Raw genomic sequence first — 26,281 nt, 5'->3', positions numbered from 1 at the left:
TTTAAACTAGATTAACGCCAGTTACAATCTATTATAAATATGGCATTGTAAACTAGATTGACACCAGTTATAATATGTTAAAGATACTGTACAATATTTTAAACTACATTAACACAAGTTACAACATTTTAAAGACATGGCATTTTAACCTAGGCTAACACAAGTTACAAGCTGTTAAAGAAACGACATTATAAACTAGATTAACACAAATTATAATATGTTAAAGATATGACATTTTACACTAGATGAACACCAGTTACAATATCTTAAAGATACGATATTTTAATCTAGATTAACACAAGTTACAATCTATTATATAAATGACATTGTAAACTAGATTGGTATAAGTTACAATCTGTTATAGATACGACATTTTAAAATAAATTAACGTTAATTACAGTCTATTATAGATATGATTTTGTAGACTAGATTGACACAAGTATAGATACGACATTTTAAACGAGATTAGCACAAGTAACAATATGTTGTATACATGATATTGTAAACTAGATTAACAGAAGTTACAATTTGTCATAGATATGACATTTTAAGCTAGATTAACACAAACTTAGCCGTGCATAGCCCATTGTTTTGCGGATCTCTAAATACGGGGATTCACTGTTTGTATTCTCTTACAATAATATTACTCTCTGCATTTTGCTGCAGTGAGTGTCATAAGAGTGACCGTCAACTATACAATTAGTTAACGCTGTTGTTGACTAACTGCCTTCTGCCTTTAGTCTATTAATTCAATAGCTCGAGTACATTGTTAATAAAATATAAAAATTAATTAATTTTTTTTGTGCTTCTCCCGACCCCTAGTGTCCTTACCTGGAGAAATTCCACTTCGTTGTCTCTAGACCTATGAAATAAATACTGCACGAGGTTCAAGTGTCAATGTTTGATATACTAGTCTATTACCATTCATTACCCCTCCTTGATGTCGTTATTTACTTCTAGCACGTGGTCTAACAGCTGTGCCCTCCAGTGGCTCAGCGGCATGTCTGCGGACTAACAACGCTAAAAACCGGGTTTCGATACCCGTGGTGGGCAAAGCACAGATAGCCCATTGTGTAGCTTGGCGCTTAATTTAAAACAACTACCAGTTGCACCTTTTTTAATATTCTACATAATCAATGCACTTACTTTCATATATCATGTGTACATTAATATCCGTTAAAACCACTAACACAGAAGGTTACCGAGTTTTGTTTAGGTTTATTGGTTTCCTTGATTTCCCTGCTCCACTTTTTTTTATGTGGATGTTGCGTACAAATGTAAGGGATTTCGTGGGGCGTGCATAGTGTACTTGAGCTTAACAAACAAACGTAATAAACGCGTCCAGTCGCATGCTTCTCGTGCTGTTTCACCGAAAGTTGCATCAAACACAGTTCTTTCGTCTGAAGAAAAACCAAAAACTAAAACATACACTTACAAGTCTAGCACGTGAAAGTCTGTTGTGCACATGTTCATAAAGTAGCGAGGTTCGAAAGACCTCAGGAACGTCTGAAGGTTCGAAATGAGAAGAGTTTGAAAGGAGAGCCGAAAACAAGTCTAATCTAAAAGCCAAAACAATAAAACTGCGGAAGTCACATACCAAGAGAACAGTTAAAAAACAGTTGAATATAAAATTAGAAAATAAAGCATGAAGATTGGAGAAAGGAATTCCATAACACTTGTAAGGTATAGTAAGAGGTCGAAAAACAAAACGCAGCACAAAGCTATAAACCTCCAAAAGGAGGGTTAAAAAGCTACAGGTGGTTAATGACCTCTGTACACTCAATAGAAAGAATTTCTCACAAACACTCTATAAGACATGCCATAAAAATTCACCTTATCCTTTATAGCTAGCTTTTAGTCACTTTGTCTACAAAAAAAAAAGTTTTCCCTACACTGATAGTTGGTCCACTGATATTAAAAGTGACTCGAAATACAAACTTCTCCTCATCAAAATACAAAGCTAGAGTCTCAGAAAACAAAACAAGACAATATTATAGAAACAAACCCAACTAGAGACTTAGAGGTACCAAATAGTATACAAAAATGGAATCTAAAACACCAGTTTCAGTATTAATTAACACTGTTTAAGTCTGTTTACTTTTACCCATTAGAACATTATATGTAATTATCTGTAAAGCTAAAAATACACAGAGAATGGTAATCGAAATTCTCTGCTTTGCGTGAAGTAAACTAAACAGCGTTTTTCAGTTACTCAAGTAACCTTACTTGTCAAATCACACTTGGTGTAGAAGCTAAAACGGAATTCTTTCTTGCTCTGTGATTAGATAAAGTGGTGTATTCTCTCTAGAACGACAACTAGACTTTGAAAATAAATAGATATACGATTGAAATAAATATGACTTTTGTAGAGTAACTATAACTTATTAAGTATTGAATAAATTAAGTAATACATAAATAATCATGACATAACTTTAGATAGGTCCCGTCTGGACTGGCACTTATTTTGTCACTTATTGAATTTATTCATGTACGGTAGAAAATTATTATTTTGATATCGAAAGGCACATCATTGGATTGACTACTCCATAAAGAAAATAATAGTCATTAATGAGAGAAGGACGTCCAATCTGCAATACTAATCAGGTTACGTTTTACCATATTTCAAGTAATGTAACAACGTGTTCGGTGACCGAGATTCGAACCCACAATGGCCCGACATGGCTAAGTGGTTGGAGCAATCGACTCGTAATCTGAGGATGGCGAGTTCGAGTCCTCGTCGCACCAAACATGCTTGCCCTTTCAGCCGTGAGAGCGTTATAATGTGCGATCAAACCCACTATTTGTTGGTAAAAGGATCGGCAGTGGTTTGTGATGACTTGCTACCTTCCCTCTAATCTTACACTGCTAAATTATGAACGGTTAGCACAGATAGCCCTCGTGTAACTCTGCGTGAAATTCATAAACAAACAAACAGATTCGAACCCAAACAACTAAACCATGCAACAAAGTAAAATATCGACCGTCTTCAGAATCTCGTGCACGGCGATAATTTAGACAAGTATGCTTGTGCGCAGCTGCAAATAAAGCATTTCGAGGATCTAGATGAGTGTATCTCTAGCGCCAAGCCTTGCTATAAATTAAAAAAAACAACAACGAAATCTTATTTTTAACCATAAGACCCGTACTGAAAGAATTTAACTGACAGTCACAATAAAAATCCAAGTAATAGTTCTCTATTATCCTACTCAATCAACTTTAACAACAATTAGCAGTAAATATCAGTATAGATAACCCATTCTCAGTAATACACTTCTGAATCCCAATCAATATATGATTAACTTTCATCCAAACGACCTACGCTGTCCCACATAAAGTTTACTAATCATACGACCATCCTCAGATCGTAAAGACTATAGGCCACATACTCATCTTTGTAAACTATAGACAACTGGTCAGACAAGGCTTAGGATACATAGACTATTAACAAGCAGCTAAAATTTATCCTGTCACATTTTAAAAACTAATTACTCATAAGTTCTAATTAAAAAATTCTGCAACCTTTAACCACAAGAAAGATCGAACTGATGAATATTGTTATCATTCGACAGTTTTACATAACAATTATTTAATGTTAAAAACGTTCAGTTCAACATGAATGAACCAAGTTAGGCAGAAAATGTTTATGAATAAACACATCTCATATTTCAAACAATGATGAAAATATTTTCAAAATATGACAGGAAGTTGTCGTTACATTTTCTTTCCACGTGTACCGAGTAAGCATATTTTAAGTTCAATAACAAATTCTGTAATTCTGGTCCTTCCTCGAGATTGCGAATTTGATGGTTTGTGTTTACATATTTTCTGTTTATCAGAAAATAGCACCGAATTACACGTTTAATGGGAAACGTTCATTTCTGATTCTGTTTACAAAACTATGCTCCAATATTTATAATATACATTTTTATTTTGCCGGAAAAGATGTGATATTATATTTGAACTAACTTCTACACAGAACATTATGCTGTTACATGACGAAAACTAAAGTCTAATTGTTAAGGGGGCTATATGGATTGGAAAAAAGTGAATGGTGTGAGAGTCAGATACAACCCACAGGTAACGTTTAACAACGGTTCTCCATGTAGTTTTAGAACGTCATTTTTGTTAGCGATTTCAAAATTGACCTAGCCCAGCATGATCAGGTGGGTTAAGGCGTTCAGCTTGTAATCTGAGGGTCGCGAGTTCGAATCCCCGTCGCACCAAGCATGTTGTCCTTTCAGCCATGGCGGCGTTATAATGAAACCGTCAATCCCACTCTTTGTTGGTAAAAGAGTTGACGGTGGGTGGTGATGACTAGCTGGCTTCCCTCTAGTTTTACACTGCTACATTAGGGAGGGCTAGCGCAGGTAGCCCTCGTGTAACTTTACACGAAATTCAAAAACCAAAATTGACCCACAGTGAGACAGTAGCATCGTGAAATAACATCAAAAGAAAAATTATTTACAACTAGAAAAGCCTCTCCTCACCATCGTTTTCATACATCGTCATCCATGTAACCAAATAATCTAGCTGCCTACCTTTAACGACAGTGATATTGTTTAGAGAAGTTAATTATAATTAGCAACTAAATTTTTTAAAAAATTACATTAGCGGAGCTGCCAGCCCTACTATGGTTAAGAATGTAACATCAGCTATGAGGTATTATGAATAATTCTTTTTTTAAGAACTTCAGAAACAAGTTGGCAACACTTGTTTGTTTTGGCTCAAATTCTTTCCAAATCGAATGAATAGTTTTAACTTCTCCTGCTCAATGTGGTGGTTGCCTAGCAACATCAAAACGTCTCTGATTTGAAAAATCCCGAACACAAATGTTTTCAGTCAAGAGAAATCGAACGAAAACTTTTGCTTTTCATAGTATTTGCTTGTTAGAAGTTAAGCACAAAGCTACAGAACAGGCTACTTGTGCTCTGCCCACCACAAGTATCGAAACCCGGTTTCTAAAGTTCTAAAGTTCGAATCATAACGCTGTGCCATTGGAAGCGTTTTTCATAATAATATATAGAAATTTTATATAGGTAAGTATTTAGAATGTTTTGTTTTTTCGAAAATGATTCGTTCAGGTAGCCACAGTATCCTGATGGAATGAAGTAAAATTTAAATAAGGTTTCTAAGGATGTTTTGCATTTTGAATAATTTACGATAAAGATAAACAAAACTCAAAGCTTACAGATATGAATGAGGTTAATCTTAATCTGTCAAAGACGAGAACATGATAGTAAATACTAACAAATAAGAAACACGTTTTGTAAATGTAAAATAATTTAAGGCCGGCAGTGCCAAAAGGAATGCAAACAACAATATAGGGATGATACAGCTATATTTTGATCATCTATGTATTACTTTCCTTATTAAAAATTATTAAAATGCTTAAGAGGTTGGTCATTTTGACCGACCTCGTAACTTACATTACATTGATGTTTCTCGTGATATGACCATGATAGCGTGATAATAAAATTGCAGTGAGAAATGTATAATTTCCAATTGTGCTAATATTAAAGTAATATGTGCATTTTACAGCATAACATCAAATTTTAATATTGAAAGTTACGTAGGGATTCTCTATGTATAACTGTGTCTTTATTCTTCTTTACATTATTTTTGGCACTGCCATCCGTATCTTGTTTCACATTTCCAAAATGTTTTTTTATTTCTTGTTTTGTGACGGTTTCCCTCTGAGTGAAAATTAGTGTATTGTATGAATGTGTGTAAAAATATAGCGTTATGTTTTATGATTTTTCTTACTCCTTCACTTCGTACATAATACAGGGGTTAACAACCTAAAGGTACCAATTGTGTAGTGTACAAAGCGTTGACTATTTTACAAGTTACAGTCATCTAATATTCATCTATTATTGGCTAGAAATTTTTATTTCACCCTGTATTCAAGCTTTCTGAAAGGAGAGTAGATTTCTGTAAAAAGGCAACCTTCACAGAGTAATGATAACATCATTTACACAAGAATTTTGATTTTTTTAAAATTAGTACTACATATCACGGCTAAGCAATGGCATCTGGCACCACCCATAAACACATAGAGTGGATTTATGTTTAATTTGGTGTTAGGGATAAAGTAGATGTATAGTTATCTTGACTGAAACAATAAAAAGAAGAAAGACGAACAATTTGGTGGGTGGTTACTTTCTAGTTTGTTATCTTACCGATGGTTTCTTGCTTTTTGGAGGGGCCTGTTGAATATAGAAACAAATGAAAGTAAGTAGCAAACATTTATCAAAGTAGAACCATGTTTCACTGACGATATTATAACGAGCATATTTGTATTACGCCTATGAAGTATCTTAACCATCCCTACATACAGAGTCCACCGACTCTATGATAGCAGAGATAGCCCATTGTGTGGATTTGTGCCTAATTCTAAGTGTGTGCATAGTATTCATTTACAAAGTGAACCTGGTTACACATAAACAACAACGTGTTCGTTTACCTCACTGACACAGGAAGTCTATTAACCGCAATGTTGCACATGAAGATATACAGTACATTCTAATCATATTACTTATGTAATTAATATGGGCTAGCATGTTACACATAAAGATGTACAATAATATATCCTAATTGTTACATCCAATAAACGCATATACTGTTTATTAGCAACAATTTTGCATATAAAATTATTTATATATTAACCGCCATGTTGTAAATACAGACGTCATGCTACATATATTGTATATTAGACGCTCTATTGAATATAAAGACAACATGTTAGTCGTAATGCTGCACATAAAAATACTGTTTATATTAAATGTCATTTTGCATATAAGGCTATTGTATATTATCCATCATATTACATATAGAGATAGGTAAGTCATGTCATTAGAATCACATAGTAAACTCTTCAGTTTGTTAGAAGACAAACATGGTTGTCATTGATCATTAGCGTCTGCTTGTCACATGTTGTATCCAACAATGAAAACCTGAAGCTAAAATCTTGATTATCAAAGTTCTAGATATTGTCTGTAAAAATGTAAAGGAAGAAACTTTAGAAAATCTTAAAACGTTCAGCAGATGACAAAAAGAATAAACGTTGCAGAATTTTAAATCATTGAACAGGTGAAGATAAAAAGATGTTGCTCAATTTTATATCATTCAATATATGAAGGTAAAAAATTTATAAGAAGGTTAAAAATTGCACACTTTTGAAGTAATTAGCAGACGAAGAACAAACATAGTACAATCTTAAAGAATAAGAGGACTTCTGATTATTATCTCAAGCAGAAAACAGTAAACTCGACGTTTCTAAAAGTTACAGGTAACTATCTATTGTTCGTTTCAAATTTGACAAAAGCCACGTGACCATTTCTACTTTTCTATCTGTTTAATCATTTACTTAAGAGACATGAAAAGCCTAATGCATGGATTTAGAACTTCTCACGTACTAATATTACCTGTGAAACGAACAAAATCAAGTTTTGAATTTTTGGTAATCAATGAGAAGATATGACCTATGACCCACAGTCTTCAACTTCATATGATGTACATTTCCAGTATTTACTATCTATTTAAACAGATTTGGATTACAGAACCTTCCTTATGAAATATTTGGTGCCTGTACAGAAAGATTTGGATTACAAGACCTTTCTCATTAAGTATCTACTACTTATACAGACAAATTTGAATTACAGGCTTTTACTAGTGAAATATTTACTACCTATCTACAGATATTTTGATTACAGGACCTTTTTTATGAAGCATTTACTACACATTCAGACAGATTTTGACTACAGGTCTTTATAAATAGCTAAAACTAGAATTGCTTGAAGTGTTCAACAAAATAAAAAGTTTTGGATTTATGTATGGACGTTCTTTGAAAACACTTTCCACGTCAAGAATGTCATAATTAGGGCATTTCTCCTTAGAGACACTATTAACTAAAGTCGTTATCTCACCGTTGTGCGTTAATATTTCATTTCTCCACCAGATGACACTTGCTTGAAATGAGCATTGATTTCAGTAAGTCAGTTCCTAGTGCAATGTTTAGCTTTATAGTTTCTGTTAGAGAATGACTTAGCAAAACTAAATAACATATATTTCTAACTTTAAGGTGGCACTGCAGCAGGAAATTCATAGAAGACAGATCTCGTGCTTATAGAACGTTTCTTCCTGTCATTTTCTACCAAATGTTTGAAAAGTAAAACAAAAACTTTAAAACTAACCCATAACCTAGATTTCAGATATTTTAGTCTTTCGTTCTATGATGAATGTCAAAACAGTTTAAAAGCAGACACGAAAAGAGAGTAACAGCCACATTTATGTTTATTACATAAATGGCTATCTTCTAGCAAACTGTACATTTTACTGTATTAGTTGACTGGCTTAAGCATCATATATCTCTATAATATCAAGTCTAATATGTAACGTAAATTGATGTGCAACATGTTGTCTAATGTGTAAAATAAACGTATAAGCAACATGATGGTCAACACTTAATGTGTTTTATTTCTCGCGAGTGAAATTTCCATCTTAACTTGTTTCGTGGGTGGAAACGAATGTATATTAGAACTACCACTCTACCACCACAGTTACCACCACATCATATAAGTCGTTTGTTTGGGTTTTCACAACTGTGGTAAGAATGTATAATTAAGTATAACGTATGTGTAAAAAATAGCTAATACTCTCACTACACTTACCACCACACTATACTGGTCGTGTGTTTGGGTTGTCACGCCTGTCGTGACAACAGATATTTTGTTTTCATAACTGTGTGCAACAACAACTTATGCCTTCACAAAAATAAAAAATAAATAAATATAAACAATTTTCGATTGTGGTTATTTTCTTAAACACGAACAAACCGTAAGGCAGATAGTTCTAACGAGTTAATTATGAAATACAAAAGAAATATTTGTTGTCTCAATTCGATGAATGAACACAATTGTCCAGTACTAGCACCTAAAATATTTAGCAATTATCTTAAGCTGATCTACTGCAACTGGACGTCAAATGAAGAGTCATTTATTGTAGAGTATGGTTATGGAGTTAAGATGTATATCTATATGTATATGGGTTTGAAAGAAGAAACAGAAAACTACGTTTATAGCCGCCACCACTTGTAGCTGACCTTGTTCTTTGTCGCAAGTGTCACTTCAGTACATACGCATGCTCTTTAAAACCTCTTACACATTTTTTTAATTGTCTGCGTTCTACCTCAGGGTTGTTTCAGAAATATGTCAACTGGCAAGACAAGGGTTTTCGCCTAAAGCTGTATAATTTCAAGAACAATTATTATCGAAATTAGTTACGTTTTAATTCATGACTTTTAAGTACGTCACATTTAAAATTATTCATCCTAGTCACAACTCACAGAATTATACATTTATTAAAACTTTTCGTCACTCGAAGATTCCAGGGGAAATATTTCCTCTTAGTCAACAAACCAGTTTATTTGGATTGATCCTCTCCCCCCCCCTCGCAATTTTTTTAACAAAAGAAAACTCTTACAGCGTACTCTCAACTCCAGACGCTACAGAGATTATGTGTGGGCTTCTCTTGATAGTTTCACAGTGCACGTGAAGCACGTAGAGAACTCGAAGTAGGGCACGTTGATTCGTTCTTTTCTCGTCGTCGAGCAGCGAGAGTGTTGTCGAGTTCTGTAGCTTGTCATCTCTGTTAAAGCAGGTAAGAAAAACGATCTCGTTTATAATTATGAAACTCAAAAAACAGGAAGTAATAAAAGCCATTTGATTAATATTTAGAGTAATGAATTATCACATTAAGTTCTTGTGAAGACGGGTCAGTGTTTTCCATACCGTTTTAACTGAAATGTTATAGCTGTATGTCATTTTGATTTTAATCGATATTATGAGTTATGGAGTTAATATTTATTGGTTTTGGTATTAGGTTGAACTTAAAACGTTTTGTATACATGTTAGTCTCGGAGTTTTTCCGTCAGCGCATACTCAATAGACTTTCTAGTTTTAGTTGATGGAAGTGTTTTATTATTTAGTTTTAGTTGATTGGAAGACCTTGTTTTCCAGGTTTAGTTTTAGTTCCCGCTTTACGTCTTATGTGAAATTGCCATAATCAACCAGAATCATTTACATAAACCGACAAAGTATAATTTTATAATAATAGCACGAGGAAAATTCCAATACTGCATAACCTTCACCAGAATTTTAATATGATGGTTCTGGTTAGGGCTTCTTCGTTTTAAATCATTGTTTAGCATTTTAATATTTTGACGACAGTGAATTCAATCTCTGTGTTGGTTTGATAAATTCGTTAAATTTAATAAAATTGTGAAAAAACTATTTTTACACGAAATTGTATGAACGAGGTGAAACAAAAAATATTGACCATTACGACGTAATAGAATTAAAAATAAAAGTGCGAAACTAAAGAGAATTTGCTTTTATCAGAAACAAAGTCCAAGGATAGTAAATCGAGAAGTCCGGATCGTTAGGAAAGTCTACGGTTGGAATAATTTTTCCGATCCATGTTGTTAAGGATTATAGCTGCTACAAAACGGCAAAGGCTCAATAAAACGTTTAAGATCCGTATTCTCAGTGGTAAAAACATAAACACAGACGAAACAGTTGAAGATAAATTATACAGATGTAAAAGTGTAATAAATTTCGAAGAAATGGTTCAAGCTGTGTTTAAGTTTTCACGGGTAAAAACAGTACAACAGTCTTTGGACCATGACTAACAGAAACTATGGGAACAACAAAGTACGAAGAGGTGGAACAAAAGGACTTCGTGCTCAGGTTTACGAACGTGGTACAACATCATGTGACAGCAACTTGTTTATGGTGAAAGTAATGTGTTTGACAACGATAGGTGGCGCGTCGTCAAGGGACAGTGAACTTGTGTCTGTGTGATGAGCGGATTTCAATTATCTCCGGATTTTCACATGGACATAATTCATTGTTTTTCGCTTTAAATTCCAACAACAATGTCCAGTTTATATCTTTAAGCGTCTGAATATTAAGCCGAAAAGTAATATGTTATTTAATAAAAGACCACAACTTCTATATGGGCACTTTGAGAATATCGCCTCTTCTAGGTGTTTCATGTGTGATACTTGGTACTTTCTTCTTGTTGGTTTCAATAAACTATGAATGATAAAACGTTGACTCCGTTGTCTTCCATTGGTTATTTTGAAGAGAAGCACAGATTTTCATGTCGTTCATAAATTATTACTAGAACTCAAAAAAATTATCTTTAAAACAAACGGATGGATGGCGCCGGAAAATCAATGCTCAAAGCAGGCTGTTGTAAACTGGTTACAAGCAACTCAGTGTTCTTAAAAGAATGCGAAGTTACTTCCAAGCCAATATTGAAGTTGCTCAGGCTTAGAATTCATAAAATACCTGTTTCGATAATGAATGAAATGCTCGAAGCCGCAAATGGGTGTAGTTTTAGTGTTTGCATGTCAGTCGTTTGGTAAGGAGTACTTCACTCGTATGAAGTCACGAAACAAACTTAGGTTATGCGAGGAACACATCCAGTGGGCTAAAAATATATATATTAATGTTTTTATTCGTGTTTTTTAACACACAAGGCTCAGCATGGCCAGGTGGTTAAGACATTTAACTGGTAATTTGAGAGTCGCGGGTTCAAATTCCTGTCACACCAAACGGGCGCAGATAACCTAGTTGCTTTATGCCATAAAACGCCAAGCCCCCCCCCCCCCATCCACACCAAACCCTTTCAGTCGTGGGGCGTTATGAGTGACAGCCAAACCCACTATTCATTGGTAAAATAGTAGCCCAAGAGACTTTTATACAGCTGAATTAGAGACAGTTCTGGTAACTCTAGTGTAGCTTTGCGCGAAATTCGAAACAAACAAATTCAATAGACGAGGCCTCATTCACCTTTCAACTAGGAAATAAACGTTTAGAGATAAGTTGAAATCAGTCCAGATCTAATTTTATAAGAGAGTGTGAGTATGACAGCGCTTGAATTATTGCGTGCCATACAGAATGGTACTGTTACTAAGTCCATTATAGGAAACAGATCATAAAACATTTATGATGTGAAATGGCTGTGTTAGTTCCTGATTTAAATCTAATGGATGGCACTGCTCGCCTCCACTCTGTTAACACATTATATGGAGAAGAATAGGGTTTGATCGAACAGTGATTTACAAAGTCGACAAATTTTAGTTCTGTCGTCCATATATGTTTTTGAAAATAATAACCTTATTCAGGAGGTTATGTTTACGATAAATTTAGTCAACTTTACAGCGTTAGAAACATCACCTCTGTCTTGTACCCTAGGTTAAATAAAGTTGTTTTGTTATTCATACATTTTACATTATTACACATTATAACAAATAAAACTGGAATATTTCTCAAGATTCAATGTCAGTAAATATATAGTATTTGTTGTCTAGAACAAATGTATAGAATTTAGATTACCTGAAACTTTGTCAAAGTTTAGAACTTGTTTGTAAGTTTTAATTTGTAAAATAAGTTTACTTTGTTCGTGCTTTTTGTTTTACATGTAATGAAGTCGGTACAGTGATGTTTCGGTCATTATATGTTAACCTAAAAGAAAGGATGGGTCCGAAGTTTTCAAAGCCTACTCTATGCAATGTTATTTCTAGTGACGACTTCAATGATGATTCATTTATCATGTATCTCTGGTGCCTTTACGTGGGTTGATAATCACGTCTAAAGATTATACTAGATTCAAAATAAATGATGGATGTGCTCATTCCTTTAAAAAAAAAAAATTAAAGCGGAAGTCTGTAAAGTTAGTGTTAAATGTATTTATATCAGTTTTACTTGACTCCGTTTATTTTCTTTCTTTGTTTTTGCTGGATTTTTCAGGCTCTTACAAAAACACTTTTTTTTGTCTTAAATTTTCTATCTATAAACATGTTAAGTTTCTTATTGGTTACGCTTTCTTCGGACTATTTAGGATAAAACTGAGAATATGGAAGAACAAAAATAATTTTACCGTTTTTACGTCAGTAATAGAAACCCAAAACTTCAAGGTCGCTAATTGCTATGTCTACTTTTTTTATGACACGAAGAAGTCTTTCAAAATACACACATCAAAATCTTGGAATAAACAGATGAACATAAGTTTGTGTAATTTCAGTAAAAGAGAACAGATTTAGAGAGGTGCTGATATTCTACATTCCCTTGGAGCTATGTTGCATCGTAAGTGTTTGTTTTTGAATTTCGCACAAAGCTACTCGAGGACTATCTATGCTAGCCGTCCTTAATTTAGCAGTGTAAGACTAGAGGGAAGGCAGCTAGTCATCATCACCCACCGCCAATTCTTGGGCTACTCTTTTACCAACAAATAGTGGGATTGACCGTCATGTTATATCGCCCCCACGGCTGGGAGGGCGAGCATGTTTGGCGCGACGGGGATGCGAACCCGCGACCCTCAGATTACGAGTCGCACGCCTTAACACGCTTGGCCATGCCGGACCGCATCGCAACTAATGCTCTTGTCAACACATTAGGACAGTGCACGTTACTGTCTTCACGAACTACATAAGATATTCTCTTAAGACATAACCCATTTTCCTAAGTGATCCATAATTCAAAGGTCAGCTAATAGATAATGAATCAATATTATATTCCTTTTGAACGCGCGAGTCCTTCTTCATTACTTTACCTTTCTTTTAGGTACAGTTCTTCAAACATTTGTTAATAGAATAACCTCTTAGCTCGACTTAAGATAACACGTTTGTGTTATATTACTACTATATCAGTCATTATCAGGTTATTATTAACAACGTTGGTTGACCTGAACTCCATGATTGCTAAAAGTATATCAGTTACTTTGATAAATTATAATCCAAGGGTCGGTGAACAGGAATACCATTCTAGTTATAACGTAAGAGTTGGTGGACAGGAGTACCATCATCATAAAGTTTCATCCTATGAATTGTAAATAGAATTTACAGACGTTAGTCTACAAATGTTGTATCAACATGTAATTGATACATGTGGACTGACCGAATTTTAACAGTAATTTTTTTTTGTTTTTTTTTTTGCTTAACTCATTTAATAACCACAAAACATACTAAGCAGTTATTTTTAATGATGATATAATCGTAACCTTAATTTCGAAAGTCTGAATGGGCGTTTTAACAGGAGTCTTGTATGGAACTAACGTCATCCTAGCAATGTTGACTCGTGATAATAACCCATTTGACTTGTACCGCAACGAGAAAGAACGCCCAATGAACTCAACCCACAACACAACAAATAGAAAGCACTAATAACGTAGGAGACAAATGTAAATTCTTCGTATTCAAGTGAAAAGTGATTGAATATTTACGAGAGCACTTCGAAATTTGCATAATACCTAGAAAGACCACCCAGTAAAAAAACTGGAATTGTTAGTTGTTCAGTGTAGAACGAGTTAATTTAAAATATTGATTTATGACTAGTTTTGTCTTTACTAAACTCCAGCAAACTTGCCAAACAAGAAAGTCTATACTTTCAAGGCTAAGCTTGCAGGTTCGTCATCCTTTCGCCTGAAGGAGATTTGATGGATTTGGAGAGGCGGTTGCAGGTGGTTGAGTAATTGTACAGTGCAGTAAAACAAACACACACAAAAATACAAAAACAGGGAGGATTGTATTAACGGAAATCATACAAGCCGTTATTTTGTAATTACTTTAATCTGTCTGATACAATAATTTCTCCCATATATTGGAGGTCTCGTGGTGGCTTTCTAAGAGTTTGTTTCGTGTATTTCGTTATTATTTACGTATTTTGTCTTAGTTAAGAAAATAATACGTTCTTGTAAAGTGTAAGCTCTGTTACTCATTAGGACTTTTACAGCAATTTAATTGTCTATAATCTTTATATATCTTGCCATCAAGACAATATAAAAATTAATATAAATGTAAAGTTTTAGACTGGGTGTTTTTATTTTTCGTATAAAGGCATCGTAGAAATGACAACGAAAAGGCTTTCCAAGATTGTTCATCTGTTGATATTGATGTTACCGTTGTCGGAGGGTAAAGTGAACGGAGAGCACGTGGTGTTATGTAACTCCGCCTCTGCTAATGCTTCAGTATATTGCACTTGTGATCAAGAAGGAATGGACGAAGCAACGGACATTTCCTGCTACATATTCGGTCCTGTCGATCCCAGCAACGAAATCTGGAAAGGATTCAGCCGACAGAGCAGAGTTAAACAACTTTCGTTTACATCTCGTCCCTCTAGCCCTCTGGAATTCGTCCCCCTGGAATCTCTAGCGAGGACTCCATTGGTGGAAGAACTTTACATAAAGGAATCGTCATTAGGAACTTTGAAAAAAAACAGCTTTTCTCACAAAGAACATTTGAGAACAATTATACTGGAAAGAAATGAAATACGAGGATTAGTAAAACATAGTATATCGAACCTCCCAGTTCTAACTAAACTTTCACTTAGCGAAAATCATATTCAGGAATTAAAGAAAGGATCGTTTTATAACTTACCTCGTTTGACTTTTCTCTTTCTGGACAGAAATAACATTACATGGATTGAAGACAATACTTTTGTTCACTTACGTAACCTGTCCGAACTGGAACTGTGGAACAACCGGATCAGCCATCTGAGCCAGAACAGTCTATCTGGACTTTTAAGTCTTCGCCGTCTGGACTTGTACAAAAACAACTTAGCTGTTTTAGAAAATGACATTTTTAGTGGAACACCCAGACTTCAGGAACTCGACCTGAAACATAACCGCATTTCAGAGATCAAATCTCGAGCTTTTAACGGCCTTAAATACTTGACCACACTTCAGCTGAACCACAACCGTTTGAAGGAAATACCCGATCATGCGTTTCTGGGAGCTTCGAACCTTCGATTTCTAGAGATTTCTGATAATCACCTAAAATATCTTCAAGCTTCGATCGTCGAAGATATGACGAACGCTTTGACTGAACATTTCATTTTGTATTTCAAAGGTAAGATAATCCAGACTTTCTCGTGTTTATTGGTTAACATACTTACATTTTGAAAGTTAGTCCAGTTTCTTTTCCTCGCAACATACGTCTAAACTCGGTTTGAAAAATAGTCCGTGATACCGCTATATAAATTTTTTTTTTCTCAGCCCATACCAGCCGTTTATATATATATATTGGGGGGGGGGGATATAAAAAGTATTTTCTTTCAAGGTCATTGAGTCCAAACAGTAAAGCGCTACGCTCGAACCACCAGGTAATGAACGGTTACGGATTTGTTTTTAATAAGATAGCCATATAATTATTTGCTTGCCATAAATCGATAAATAATACTTGTATAGCATGCTTTACTGTATTAATTCCCGTGTAATATAATGGGGAAAAAATAAGATTAATATTATCTTATGTGATACTTCCTAATTAAAAAATAATAATGACTTAGCAGATCGAACTGTCACGACAGAGCATCTCCTGCCAATAATTTGCAATAACAGGACGCTGTTAACAAGAACAACTAGGCTCAGCAACCCACTAAATGTTCTTAAGGGGACGTGTAACTTCGAACACTTAACGTGTTTTAACCACTTACAACACAGTATTAGCTTCAATGTAGTCGATTGTTAAATACCCGAACATCATCGCCAAACATTGGCTGGAAAAAGTTGAGTTTATTGGGACCAATTCCTGTTTCACACGTACATGTATATGTTCGCCACGCGGTGAGAATGACATAATACATATATAACAGAAGTAATGCTAACAGAAATTTATAGAGATGGACGCCCACAGAAATATTTTCAAAAGGGGGAGAACAACTTATGTAGGGAATAATGTTTTACAGCGTAAGTCAACAGACTAAAACAGTTGTTATGTGTGTTTAAACACAAACTTGCAGTTTTAATACAAATTACTAAAAATATTTAGTTTGACTACGATGTTACACCATAATATGTGCAATTTTTTATGAAATGTTTGGAAGGAGGGCAAATGCCTCCTCGCCCCTTCCTACAGGTGCCGACATTTATAGATCTCTAAATATGTTAACTATGTGATGTTAGTATGGTAAATAAAGTAGCCTAAGCCTTAATACATATACGTATGTGTATATAGTTAGACTGTAACCATGGATACGTGGTGTGTAATGTACTGTGACGTTAATGCCTGAGTGGGATATTACTTTACCAAATCAAATAATGTGAGAGTAGAAATGAAAGTTGTAATATATATATATAAACCACAGACCCTGTTTAGTGCTTAACTTCCCAAGATAACCGAAATAATTATTAAACACAAAATCATGTTCCATTGCAGGTTAACTTTTCGAAGAAATAAATGGATCATTACACCCCAATAAGAGAGTGTGAGAGTGTACGTGTTCCTAACCGCATATTTTCTGGACATAAAGAAAACTTTGAAACGTGTTTTAGAGTATTAATTAGATATTCAAATATTAAGAAAATACACAGATCGTTAAATAAACTTTGAAAATAAAAGCATACCTCCTCGCAGAGCGATGCTCCCACAAGATAAACTGAACTGACGCGTTCTCAATCATACTGGAGTCCTTTCTATTTTGGCCCGACATGGCCAGGTGGTTAAGGCACTTGATTCGTAATCCGAGGGTCGTGGGGTTCGAATCCCCGTCACGCCTAATGTGATCGCCGTTTCAGCCGTGGGGGCGTTATAAGTGATAGTTAATCCTATTATTCGTTGGTAAAAAAAGTAGCCCAAGAGTTGGCGGTGGGTGGTGATAACTAGCTGCCTTCCCTCTAGTCTTACACAGCTAAATTAGGGATGGCTAACGCAGATAGCCCTCGTGTAGCTTTGCCTGAAATTCAAACCAAACCTTCCTATTTTAAAACCACACTAACAGAAAGCACACTGAACAGAAGATGTCGGTGAAGTATATTACCACTCTAAATTTTCTTTACACAAATCGGCAATAAAAATATTTATAGCATACGAAGGAAAGTTTTAACATCTGTTTCCGTATTTCATGTGTATATATGAATGCAAAACATTATTTATTTGAAGGAAATAAAACTTCGCTGACTTTTCACCAGATGTGGACGTGGGTTACTTCCTGTTTATGTGACAGTTTTAGTCACGTGTCATTTTTATTGTAATATACTCGATGTGCCTGAATAAAAAAACAACAACACTGGTACCAAAAGAACTAAACTAATCATTAAACAAAAAATCATGTTCCATTCTAGCTTAACCTCCTAAAGAAATGAAAGAATCATTGGACACAAAATCATGTTTCCTTTTAGGTTAACCTCTTACACTACAATTTCTCGCGTGTTATACTAATATAAATACAACTGCGTTAGCTCCGTAAAATAAACCCGTTTCAAATGTATAAAATGTTTAATACTTGTAGATGATTAATTTTCGTATAATAGTTTATATAATAAATACCTTAGAATAATCACATTCACGACAGAAAGAACAAAACGTATTTATATCACATAAGTGGTTTTCCCGAGTTATAACCTGCTTGTACTGATCAAATATGCTTCATTCCGGAAGTGACCATTTAAGTAATATCCGTCACGAAACTACGTGCCATCGAAGGTGTTAAAGGATCATGAAAAACAGAAAACCAAGTTCTTATTACAAATAAACGTTAACATTGTAATTAGTTTTTCACTAGCCATGATATTTCGGTTACTATTATAAACCGAAAGAGTACTCCATATTTATAATTCTAAAGGCTTACAGACGTTTGAAAGACGTTTCAAACACTTTTACCCGCTAGGCAACTCCATTTCTCACACAACAATAATAAAAACTAGGTAATTAAATCTGGAAAATCCTTTTGGATTAATTGTTTCTGTAGCTGTTAATAACCAGAGTGATGAGGTCTTGATATTCTGTTGGGTGAACTTCTGTCATCGATTTCTTTATGTGTAAATCGATCAACGCTAGAGCGAAAAATCAAAATATAACCGCAATATACAATACTACAGATATGAAGCAAAAAAACAATACCGGTATAATAAAATAACGTTAATTTTTTTTCTTTATTGCGATATTAAGCAAATTGGACATCTGATCAGTTACGTAATCTGGGGTAAACGTGATTGGTGATTCGATTTGTTTTTCTCGGTTACATTTAAGTAAATCACAGAATTGAAATGGCTTCAGGTGTTTCATGAACCTCCGGAAAGATATAAGTATGTTTTAAAGTCATGTGTGAAACCATTGAACGAACGGAAGCTAGCTAATCAATTGAGGGAAGTGGTATATTTCATCCAAATGTGAAGTGGCCCTGAAATCAGTAATACTCGAGCGTACCTTGTAAACACTGATTTTCAGTGTACAACATCATTGCCCCTGTTGTTTGTTGCTTTTTACTGTTGTGTGTTTTAACTGTGTTCAGTATTGATTTATAAAACAACAGTACCCCTGTTGTTTATCGCTCCATTTGAAATTTAAAGGTGAAAAACTACATATATGGAAAGTTTACTTGCGAGAGCAGACCGAATGAACAGTCATTCAGATGACGGACCATCAATATCTGATTTGGCTGAAATAAGAGTACAGGTTCATAATAATTTGTCCTTTCTTATCGTGACTCAAGTATGTGTGTATTTTCTTATAGCAAAGCCACATCGGGCTATCTGCTGAGCCCACCGACGAGAATCGAACTCCTGATTTGAGCGTTGTAAATCCGAAGACATACCGCTGTACTAGCGGGGGGCGTAACTCAAGTATTATGATATTTTATGTAGTACAGTGAGAATGTCTAGTTTTAGCTGGAAACGTGTGATTCAATCATATATTCCTATTTTTTCTCTTACGATTAGAAGAATAATCTTAACTGACTTCATCGCATTGTATTTTCTTTATGTATCAGCTTTAACTTGTGTTTGTAGTCACTTCTAAGGAATAGTTAGTTGTACAGTTTTATTTTCATATACTACTAATCTGCATGCAAGATAACTCAAGATCAAAGTTTTCGCCCTTGCAATCTCGAACTGGTAACACACCTACTGGAAACCACGCTTTTTTTTTCCTTTCTTTTTTTTAATGAATACAGACTGTCCGTGGGCGCAAATGACGTTATAGTTTATTAACTGCTTCAAACATATCCGCTTGAGCACCTTCCTGTCCCTGGGGGTGGAGGGCGCGTTGTGGGCGTTTTATAATCTCATCTTGTTCACGATCACTGTATTACTGTTAGGGTTAGAAGATGTCTCTCTGTCTCTCCTATTCTCTCTTTTTTCCCCTCCTTAATCATGTCAGTGGCTCCATTGTTCAGTTGTAACATGTGAAGAATCCAAAAATCAAACTAACTGTATTTACACGTGAGTGTAAGTGTAAGAAAGATCTGTAGTACTGTAGGTATAATATCTACAATATATTCAGAAATAGTTAATGTTCTCTAATATAATATAGAACACATTTCTTCCTCTATACCTCTTCCAATAGGATGTAGGTATATAAAAAGTTTATCTACTATAATAATAATAATAATAATAATAATAATGGAAAAATTAAAAACAATAGTAAAAGTTAAGACCAAATAGCTTGAACTATAAACATTCCTTTTAAATGAAATATAAAATGTGCTATTTCGTGATTTTTATCAGAAAGTTAAGCGTATTTGGCTCTAACTTATGTAAAGAATTGTACTACATACATAGATAGCGTTTTATAGAATCGTTTTGTCTCTCGTCGTCTAACTCAACTGAAGATTTCTTGTATTGAAGGAAAATCACTATGGGACAATATGTGTCGTATAAAAATAGATCTGAAATTTTACACACCTCTCACTTAAATCCAAAATAATTAAATTATGAGGAAAGAAAAACACATGTAGTTTATTACTTTTATCACAAGTTGTAGTTGTTTTAACAGTAAATAACAGCAATAATCTTGTTTAGTCTGTAACGAGCCGGTCATGAAGATCTCAAGATGATTCAATATCACTATGTAACAAAATGTTTACTTTTTCTTGTTCCTGAGCAGAAAGTGTTATTTCCCAATTGCTTATGCCTAAAGTAAATGGAAAATATCTATTGTTCTCTTCAAAGTTTGCTTTGGTGACCTGGGAGCGTATAACTAAAACATGATGGGAGACTATATTTGGGGAGTGATACGTGAAAGGATTTACATTACAGTCGCAAATCTCGAAAAACTACTCACTTCTAAACATTTTTGTATAACTTTAGTATATATACATGTAAATCTTGAATCATATATTGTTTTATTCAGACCTTATGTAAACGAAAATGTGCAAATTTGCCAATTTTTTACATAGAAAATAGGTTAATTTCTAAATTTCATATTATATGGCCAGTCGTGGCCAGATAGAGAGCCCGACTCGTAATCTGAGGGAAGCGGGTTCAAATCCTCGTCACTCCAAACATGCTCGCCCTTTCAGCCGTGAGAGTGTTATGTGACACTCAGTCTCTACTACTCGCCAACTTGGGCTACTCTAGTTTTGGCGGTGGGTGGTGATGACTAGTTGCCTTCCCACTACTTTTACACTGCTAAATTAGGGACTGCTACCGCAGAAAGCCCTAGTATGGCTTTACGGATTTACAACGCTAAAATCAGGGATTCGATTCCCCTCTTTGGGCTCAGCATATAGCCCAATCTGGCTTTGCTATAACAAAACGCATACATACTCGAAATTCCATAAAAATAATTCATATACAAACGTTAGATGAGAAAGAATATTTATAATACGAAGGAGGGAGGGAAAAACGTGATCGTTCCATAAGTCGGAGTATTTTAACACTAACAGTGGAAGTTCGTCATTTGTGAGATATTTAGTTACTCTCGAGGTGCAGTACGAGTTCAAAGAACGTGTTATACGTAACAAGTTTGTCCTTGTCCAGGAGAAATGGAGGTTATATATGACAAATTCTTGTCTCTGCGCGGTAATAAATAGCACGTTATAAGTGATGATTAAATCGTATCCTTATGTATTACCGGTTGAAGTTGTATATTACTATCTATCTGGTTGCTATTCTTGTGCAGTATACCAGTTGAAGAAATACGTTGTACGTGTTTTTTCGGTTGCTATTCTTGGGGGTTATTATTATTTTGCTCTGTGTTATATATAACTTTTTGAAGTGTTCGAGCCTATCAGTTTGGTTTCTATGGTGCGGACCACGGCTGAAGAATGCGATATAAGGGATAACATTAGTGGCAACTGATAATAATACGTAGTATGTAATTTGTACTTGTATAAAGCCCTTCAACCATTGAAACATCAGTGAAGTTTAATTAGTTTTAAACCTGTTTTCTAACAGTAAGAAACTAAGAGGTGCGAGTTTTTCAAAGCTTTCAGTATTCCTTCTCACGAGCGTTGTCTGATGTGAAGCCTTTTGTCGCGTTATTATAACACAGTAGTTCAATCAAGCATTAAAACCGTGAAGAAACCATCTATGTCCTTGATCGCTTAAGAAAAAACAATAGCAAAAACTCGCGCCTTGTGGGTGCCAAGAGACCACTGGTATTGGTAATAACCTCGCTAGTACTTTTACAAAGTGGTAAGATATTTAAGAAAAATTCGGGTTACATAAATTTTGTAACCGTTTGTGACAAACTTTTTCAAATGTAATATCATTTCGCGAAGAAAGAAAAACGTGTTCGTTTTTATAGATGATAGTTGAACACGTTGTAGTGGAAGAAACGAATTAAGGTTAAAATTCATGTATCTTCATTTATTGTCAGGCATATTGTGTTTACTATATTAAGGGAATAAAAACTAACATTTGTTAGCACGATGAAAGATTGGTCGGTTGTTTTTAATTTCGCGCAAAGCTACAGCACACCCATCTGCGTTTACCGTCCACACTTTAGCAATTAAAGACTAGAGGGAAGGTAGAACGAATCGGGAGATTGGTTGTAGCTAATAAAAGTCTCTGTTGAGAGAGCGATCATGTTTGATGGGACAGGGGTTCGAACCCGCGAGTCAAGTGCTCTAACCACCTACCTACACCCTGGCCTACAGTAAAAGGTAGAATGTAGGGATAGCTCTGATTGTTTACTGAAATGACATTTTTAAACATCTCTTCGATAAGACGTCAGAACTTCACAACACTGTACAGTGTTTCCTTTCATAACAATGTCTATCTAATGAGTGAGTCACAAGTTCTGGGTATGTTTGTAAAAAAATTGAATTTCTTATTCTTTTTTTTTATTACATGTTAACTCAAAAATCGAAACAGTGATGCGAACCAGTTTCATTGAGATAACATAGTTCTGAACCGAGTATCTGCTTTTACAAGTATTATTAATTAACTAGAATTTTTTTAAAAAGTCAATTACACTGTAAACAGTGTTATCGTTTCCCCTAAAAATTCGCTTCGACCTTCTTAAGTCGAAACGTTGTCCTGTATTTTATTTTAAAGTTTTAGTACCCATATCAGCCGTCTTTAGAATACATTTTTACTTCAAGTGGGTTTATCGTAATGACAAATATATAGAACAACTTGAATTACCATAGCTTAAGACACAGAAAGTAGAAAATTGCTAAATTATTACTATTATCAAGAACACTGTGTCCTGCTGGTTGTTTTTGACGTATGACACACTAGTATGTCTTGATCTTTCAAAAACAATACAAATAAGATAGCAGGGACGACATTTGCATTATCCCTACATAATAGCACACAGAGAATGTAACATCTTCAGGTTAATAAAGATATTTTTTTTTCTGTTAACATTCTGCACTACATTGTGTGCCTGTGCTATTTTGCTGTTGGTGTCATTCCTAGTTTCTGTAACACAGTTACCATCATTGGAACTAGATTACAGAAACTAGTCCAGTATAACTAACAGTCAATATTTTACTTTTATGGTTTTTATTCATAATTTGTGTATCTGTCTATTGGAGGCTTTGTCTGTATTTTTTGTCTTTTTTGGGAACTGTTATTGGATATGTACCGATGTTTTTATATACTATTTTAGCTCCACACCATTAACATGCTAATTGTTTACTTCTGTCTAGGTAATAATCTTCAGTGTGACTGTCGCATGACATGGGTGAGTAAGTACGCCGAAATTGCGAAGAACAATTTGTTTAAACAAGAATTGCTAAATATCAAGTGTAAGATTGTTGACAAACATGCAGTTCTTGGAACGAAGGAGTTTGTGCGTATCGCCAACCTGACTGAAGAAAGCCTAGACTGTGACGTGTACACCACATTCACACACCTCTCTACAACTACCTCTGTTCTCCCCGTACTACGCTCCACAACACCCAACCCACCCTTGTTTCTTAAAGATGATCCTCCAGAATTCCAGGAGAATTCAGACACTACCTCGGAAAGACACGAACTGGCGTTCTCGGAATCAAAACCTCGTAGTAATGAAGAAAAGAATTATGCAACTGTTGTCTTACCGACGTTATTTCCTACTCTAATAATGCAATTGTTATTGTTCCTGTGGCATTATAAGTAAAGTTGAAAACAGTATTTAGTCTCTGTGATATGAAAGAGCTTTGTCGTGTCATTAGTAATACAGATATCTACATACACAGGTAAAGGTTAAATCTCCTCGCTCGAGCCATGATTACCAACACTGCTTATGTTCATAGGAAGTAGCATATTGTTTCTCTTATGTGCATAATCTGAAGTAATTGTGATAGTATTTACTAGCTGCTGTTTCATTAAGTCGTCATAAAACCATTAAAACTGTTGAATCGTAACTCTAGTACACAATGTTGCAATACGATTAACTACGTCTTTACGGTGAACTAAAAAAACTCGTTTTTTATGAAACACGTTGTTCAAAAACGAAGAGGGTTCCATAGTTGTTTTCTGTGAAAAGGTTTAGTGTTTTTGTATGAAACTGTTTTTTCTAACGACGTTTCAAATAACTGAACATTCGGTTACAATGAGAGAACTTATGATGTATGAAATAAATATAATTCCTCCCCCTAAAAAAATAATAGTGATTAACTCTCATCCAACTTTCACCCCTACTAACAGAAATGTTGCATTTCCCCCCAAATTGTCGTCTTCCATATTTTATACAAACTACATACCTACACAAAAACATAATTATTGTTCAAGATTTATTAAATTTCAAACCGTTATTTAAATTTCTAACGTGCATTTTCAGGTAAAATTTCTTACTGTTAACAGTTCTACACAAAATTCAGTGTTGTTTTTCCACCGCTTTTTATAATTATTTTTGCCAGTTTTTCATGTGTGTTTCTTAAAGATAAAACATGTATCTTATCATGTCGTTTGCTCCTAAGAGTAGCTCGTGAAATAGTAAGTTTTCTATTTATGACGTTATATTTTGGATGTCGCATACAACTTTTTAAATTAAATTACACAAGTTTCGAGTGTAATTTACAGTTCTGCTTTATTATATAATTTATTTTAGTTTGTATGGGATTTCTAGATTACTTCAGGTTTGTTTTAGTTTGTATGGGATTTCTAGATTACTTCAGGTTTGTTTTAGTTTGTATGGGATTTCTAGATTACTTCAGGTTTGTTTTAGTTTGTATGGGATTTCTAGATTACTTCAGGTTTGTTTTAGTTTGTATGGGATTTCTAGATTACTTCAGGTTTGTTTTAGTTTGTATGGGATTTCTAGATTACTTCAGGTTTGTTTTAGTTTGTATGGGATTTCTAGATTACTTCAGGTTTGTTTTAGTTTGTATGGGATTTCTAGATTACTTCAGGTTTGTTTTAGTTTGTATGGGATTTCTAGATTACTTCAGGTTTGTTTTAGTTTGTATGGGATTTCTAGATTACTTCAGGTTTGTTTTAGTTTGTATGGGATTTCTAGATTACTTCAGGTTTGTTTTAGTTTGTATGGGATTTCTAGATTACTTCAGGTTTGTTTTAGTTTGTATGGGATTTCTAGATTACTTCAGGTTTGTTTTAGTTTGTATGGGATTTCTAGATTACTTCAGGTTTGTTTTAGTTTGTATGGGATTTCTTTCTAGATTACTTCAGGTTTGTTTTAGTTTGTATGGGATTTCTAGATTACTTCAGGTTTGTTTTTTAGTTTGTATTACTTCAGGTTTGTTTTAGTTTGTATTTCTAGATTACTTCAGGTTTGTTTTAGTTTGTATGGGATTTCTAGATTACTTCAGGTTTGTTTTAGTTTGTATGGGATTTCTAGATTACTTCAGGTTTGTTTTAGTTTGTATGGGATTTCTAGATTACTTCAGGTTTCTTGTGGTTCCTCAACTTCTTTTTCTTCAGTTATTAAGGTTTATACTGAAATGTACACTAAAATTTTGTTTATCTGTAAGAAATAATTTACAAAAAACAATTAAATAATGTGAGTTATTTGCAGGTTTCATGCGTCTTGTTTGTAAAGTGCTTTTATATATTATTCACTTTTATTTGTTGTAACTATTTAAGAGAATAAAAGCTAGATGTGACTCCA

At 34.4% G+C, this 26,281-nt stretch overlaps 1 protein-coding gene across 2 annotated transcripts; it reads left to right on the top strand.

The window, feature by feature from the left end:
- Positions 1 to 9,498: 9,498 nt before the first annotated feature.
- On the top strand, positions 9,499 to 26,281 carry LOC143225437 (uncharacterized). 2 transcript variants are annotated; one of them, XM_076454862.1, is made up of 5 exons: positions 9,499 to 9,657; positions 14,900 to 15,910; positions 23,880 to 25,799; positions 25,843 to 25,881; positions 25,944 to 26,281. In XM_076454862.1, the coding sequence occupies exons 2-3, from the start codon at positions 14,911 to 14,913 to the stop codon at positions 24,329 to 24,331; spliced, it is 1,452 nt and encodes a 483-aa protein (XP_076310977.1). In that variant the 5' UTR covers positions 9,499 to 9,657; positions 14,900 to 14,910; the 3' UTR covers positions 24,332 to 25,799; positions 25,843 to 25,881; positions 25,944 to 26,281. The 2 variants fall into 2 exon arrangements, with proteins under 2 accessions (XP_076310977.1, XP_076310978.1); XM_076454863.1 differs by lacking the exon at positions 25,843 to 25,881.

The sequence above is a fragment of the Tachypleus tridentatus genome, chromosome 9 (assembly GCF_004210375.1).
Source record: "Tachypleus tridentatus isolate NWPU-2018 chromosome 9, ASM421037v1, whole genome shotgun sequence".
NCBI classification, from domain to species: Eukaryota; Metazoa; Arthropoda; class Merostomata; order Xiphosura; family Limulidae; genus Tachypleus; species Tachypleus tridentatus.
Note: the sequence above shows the minus strand (reverse complement) of the source record. Positions and strands in the feature narration are given on the sequence as shown.

Excerpts from the sequence above, each read along its gene's own strand:
- LOC143225437 (XM_076454863.1), top strand. The coding sequence starts at position 14,911 with ATGACAACGAAAAGGCTTTCCAAGATTGTTCATCTGTTGATATTGATG. Across the intron at positions 15,911-23,879 it reads TTTCATTTTGTATTTCAAAG|GTAATAATCTTCAGTGTGAC; the intron begins GTAAGATAATCC and ends ACTTCTGTCTAG.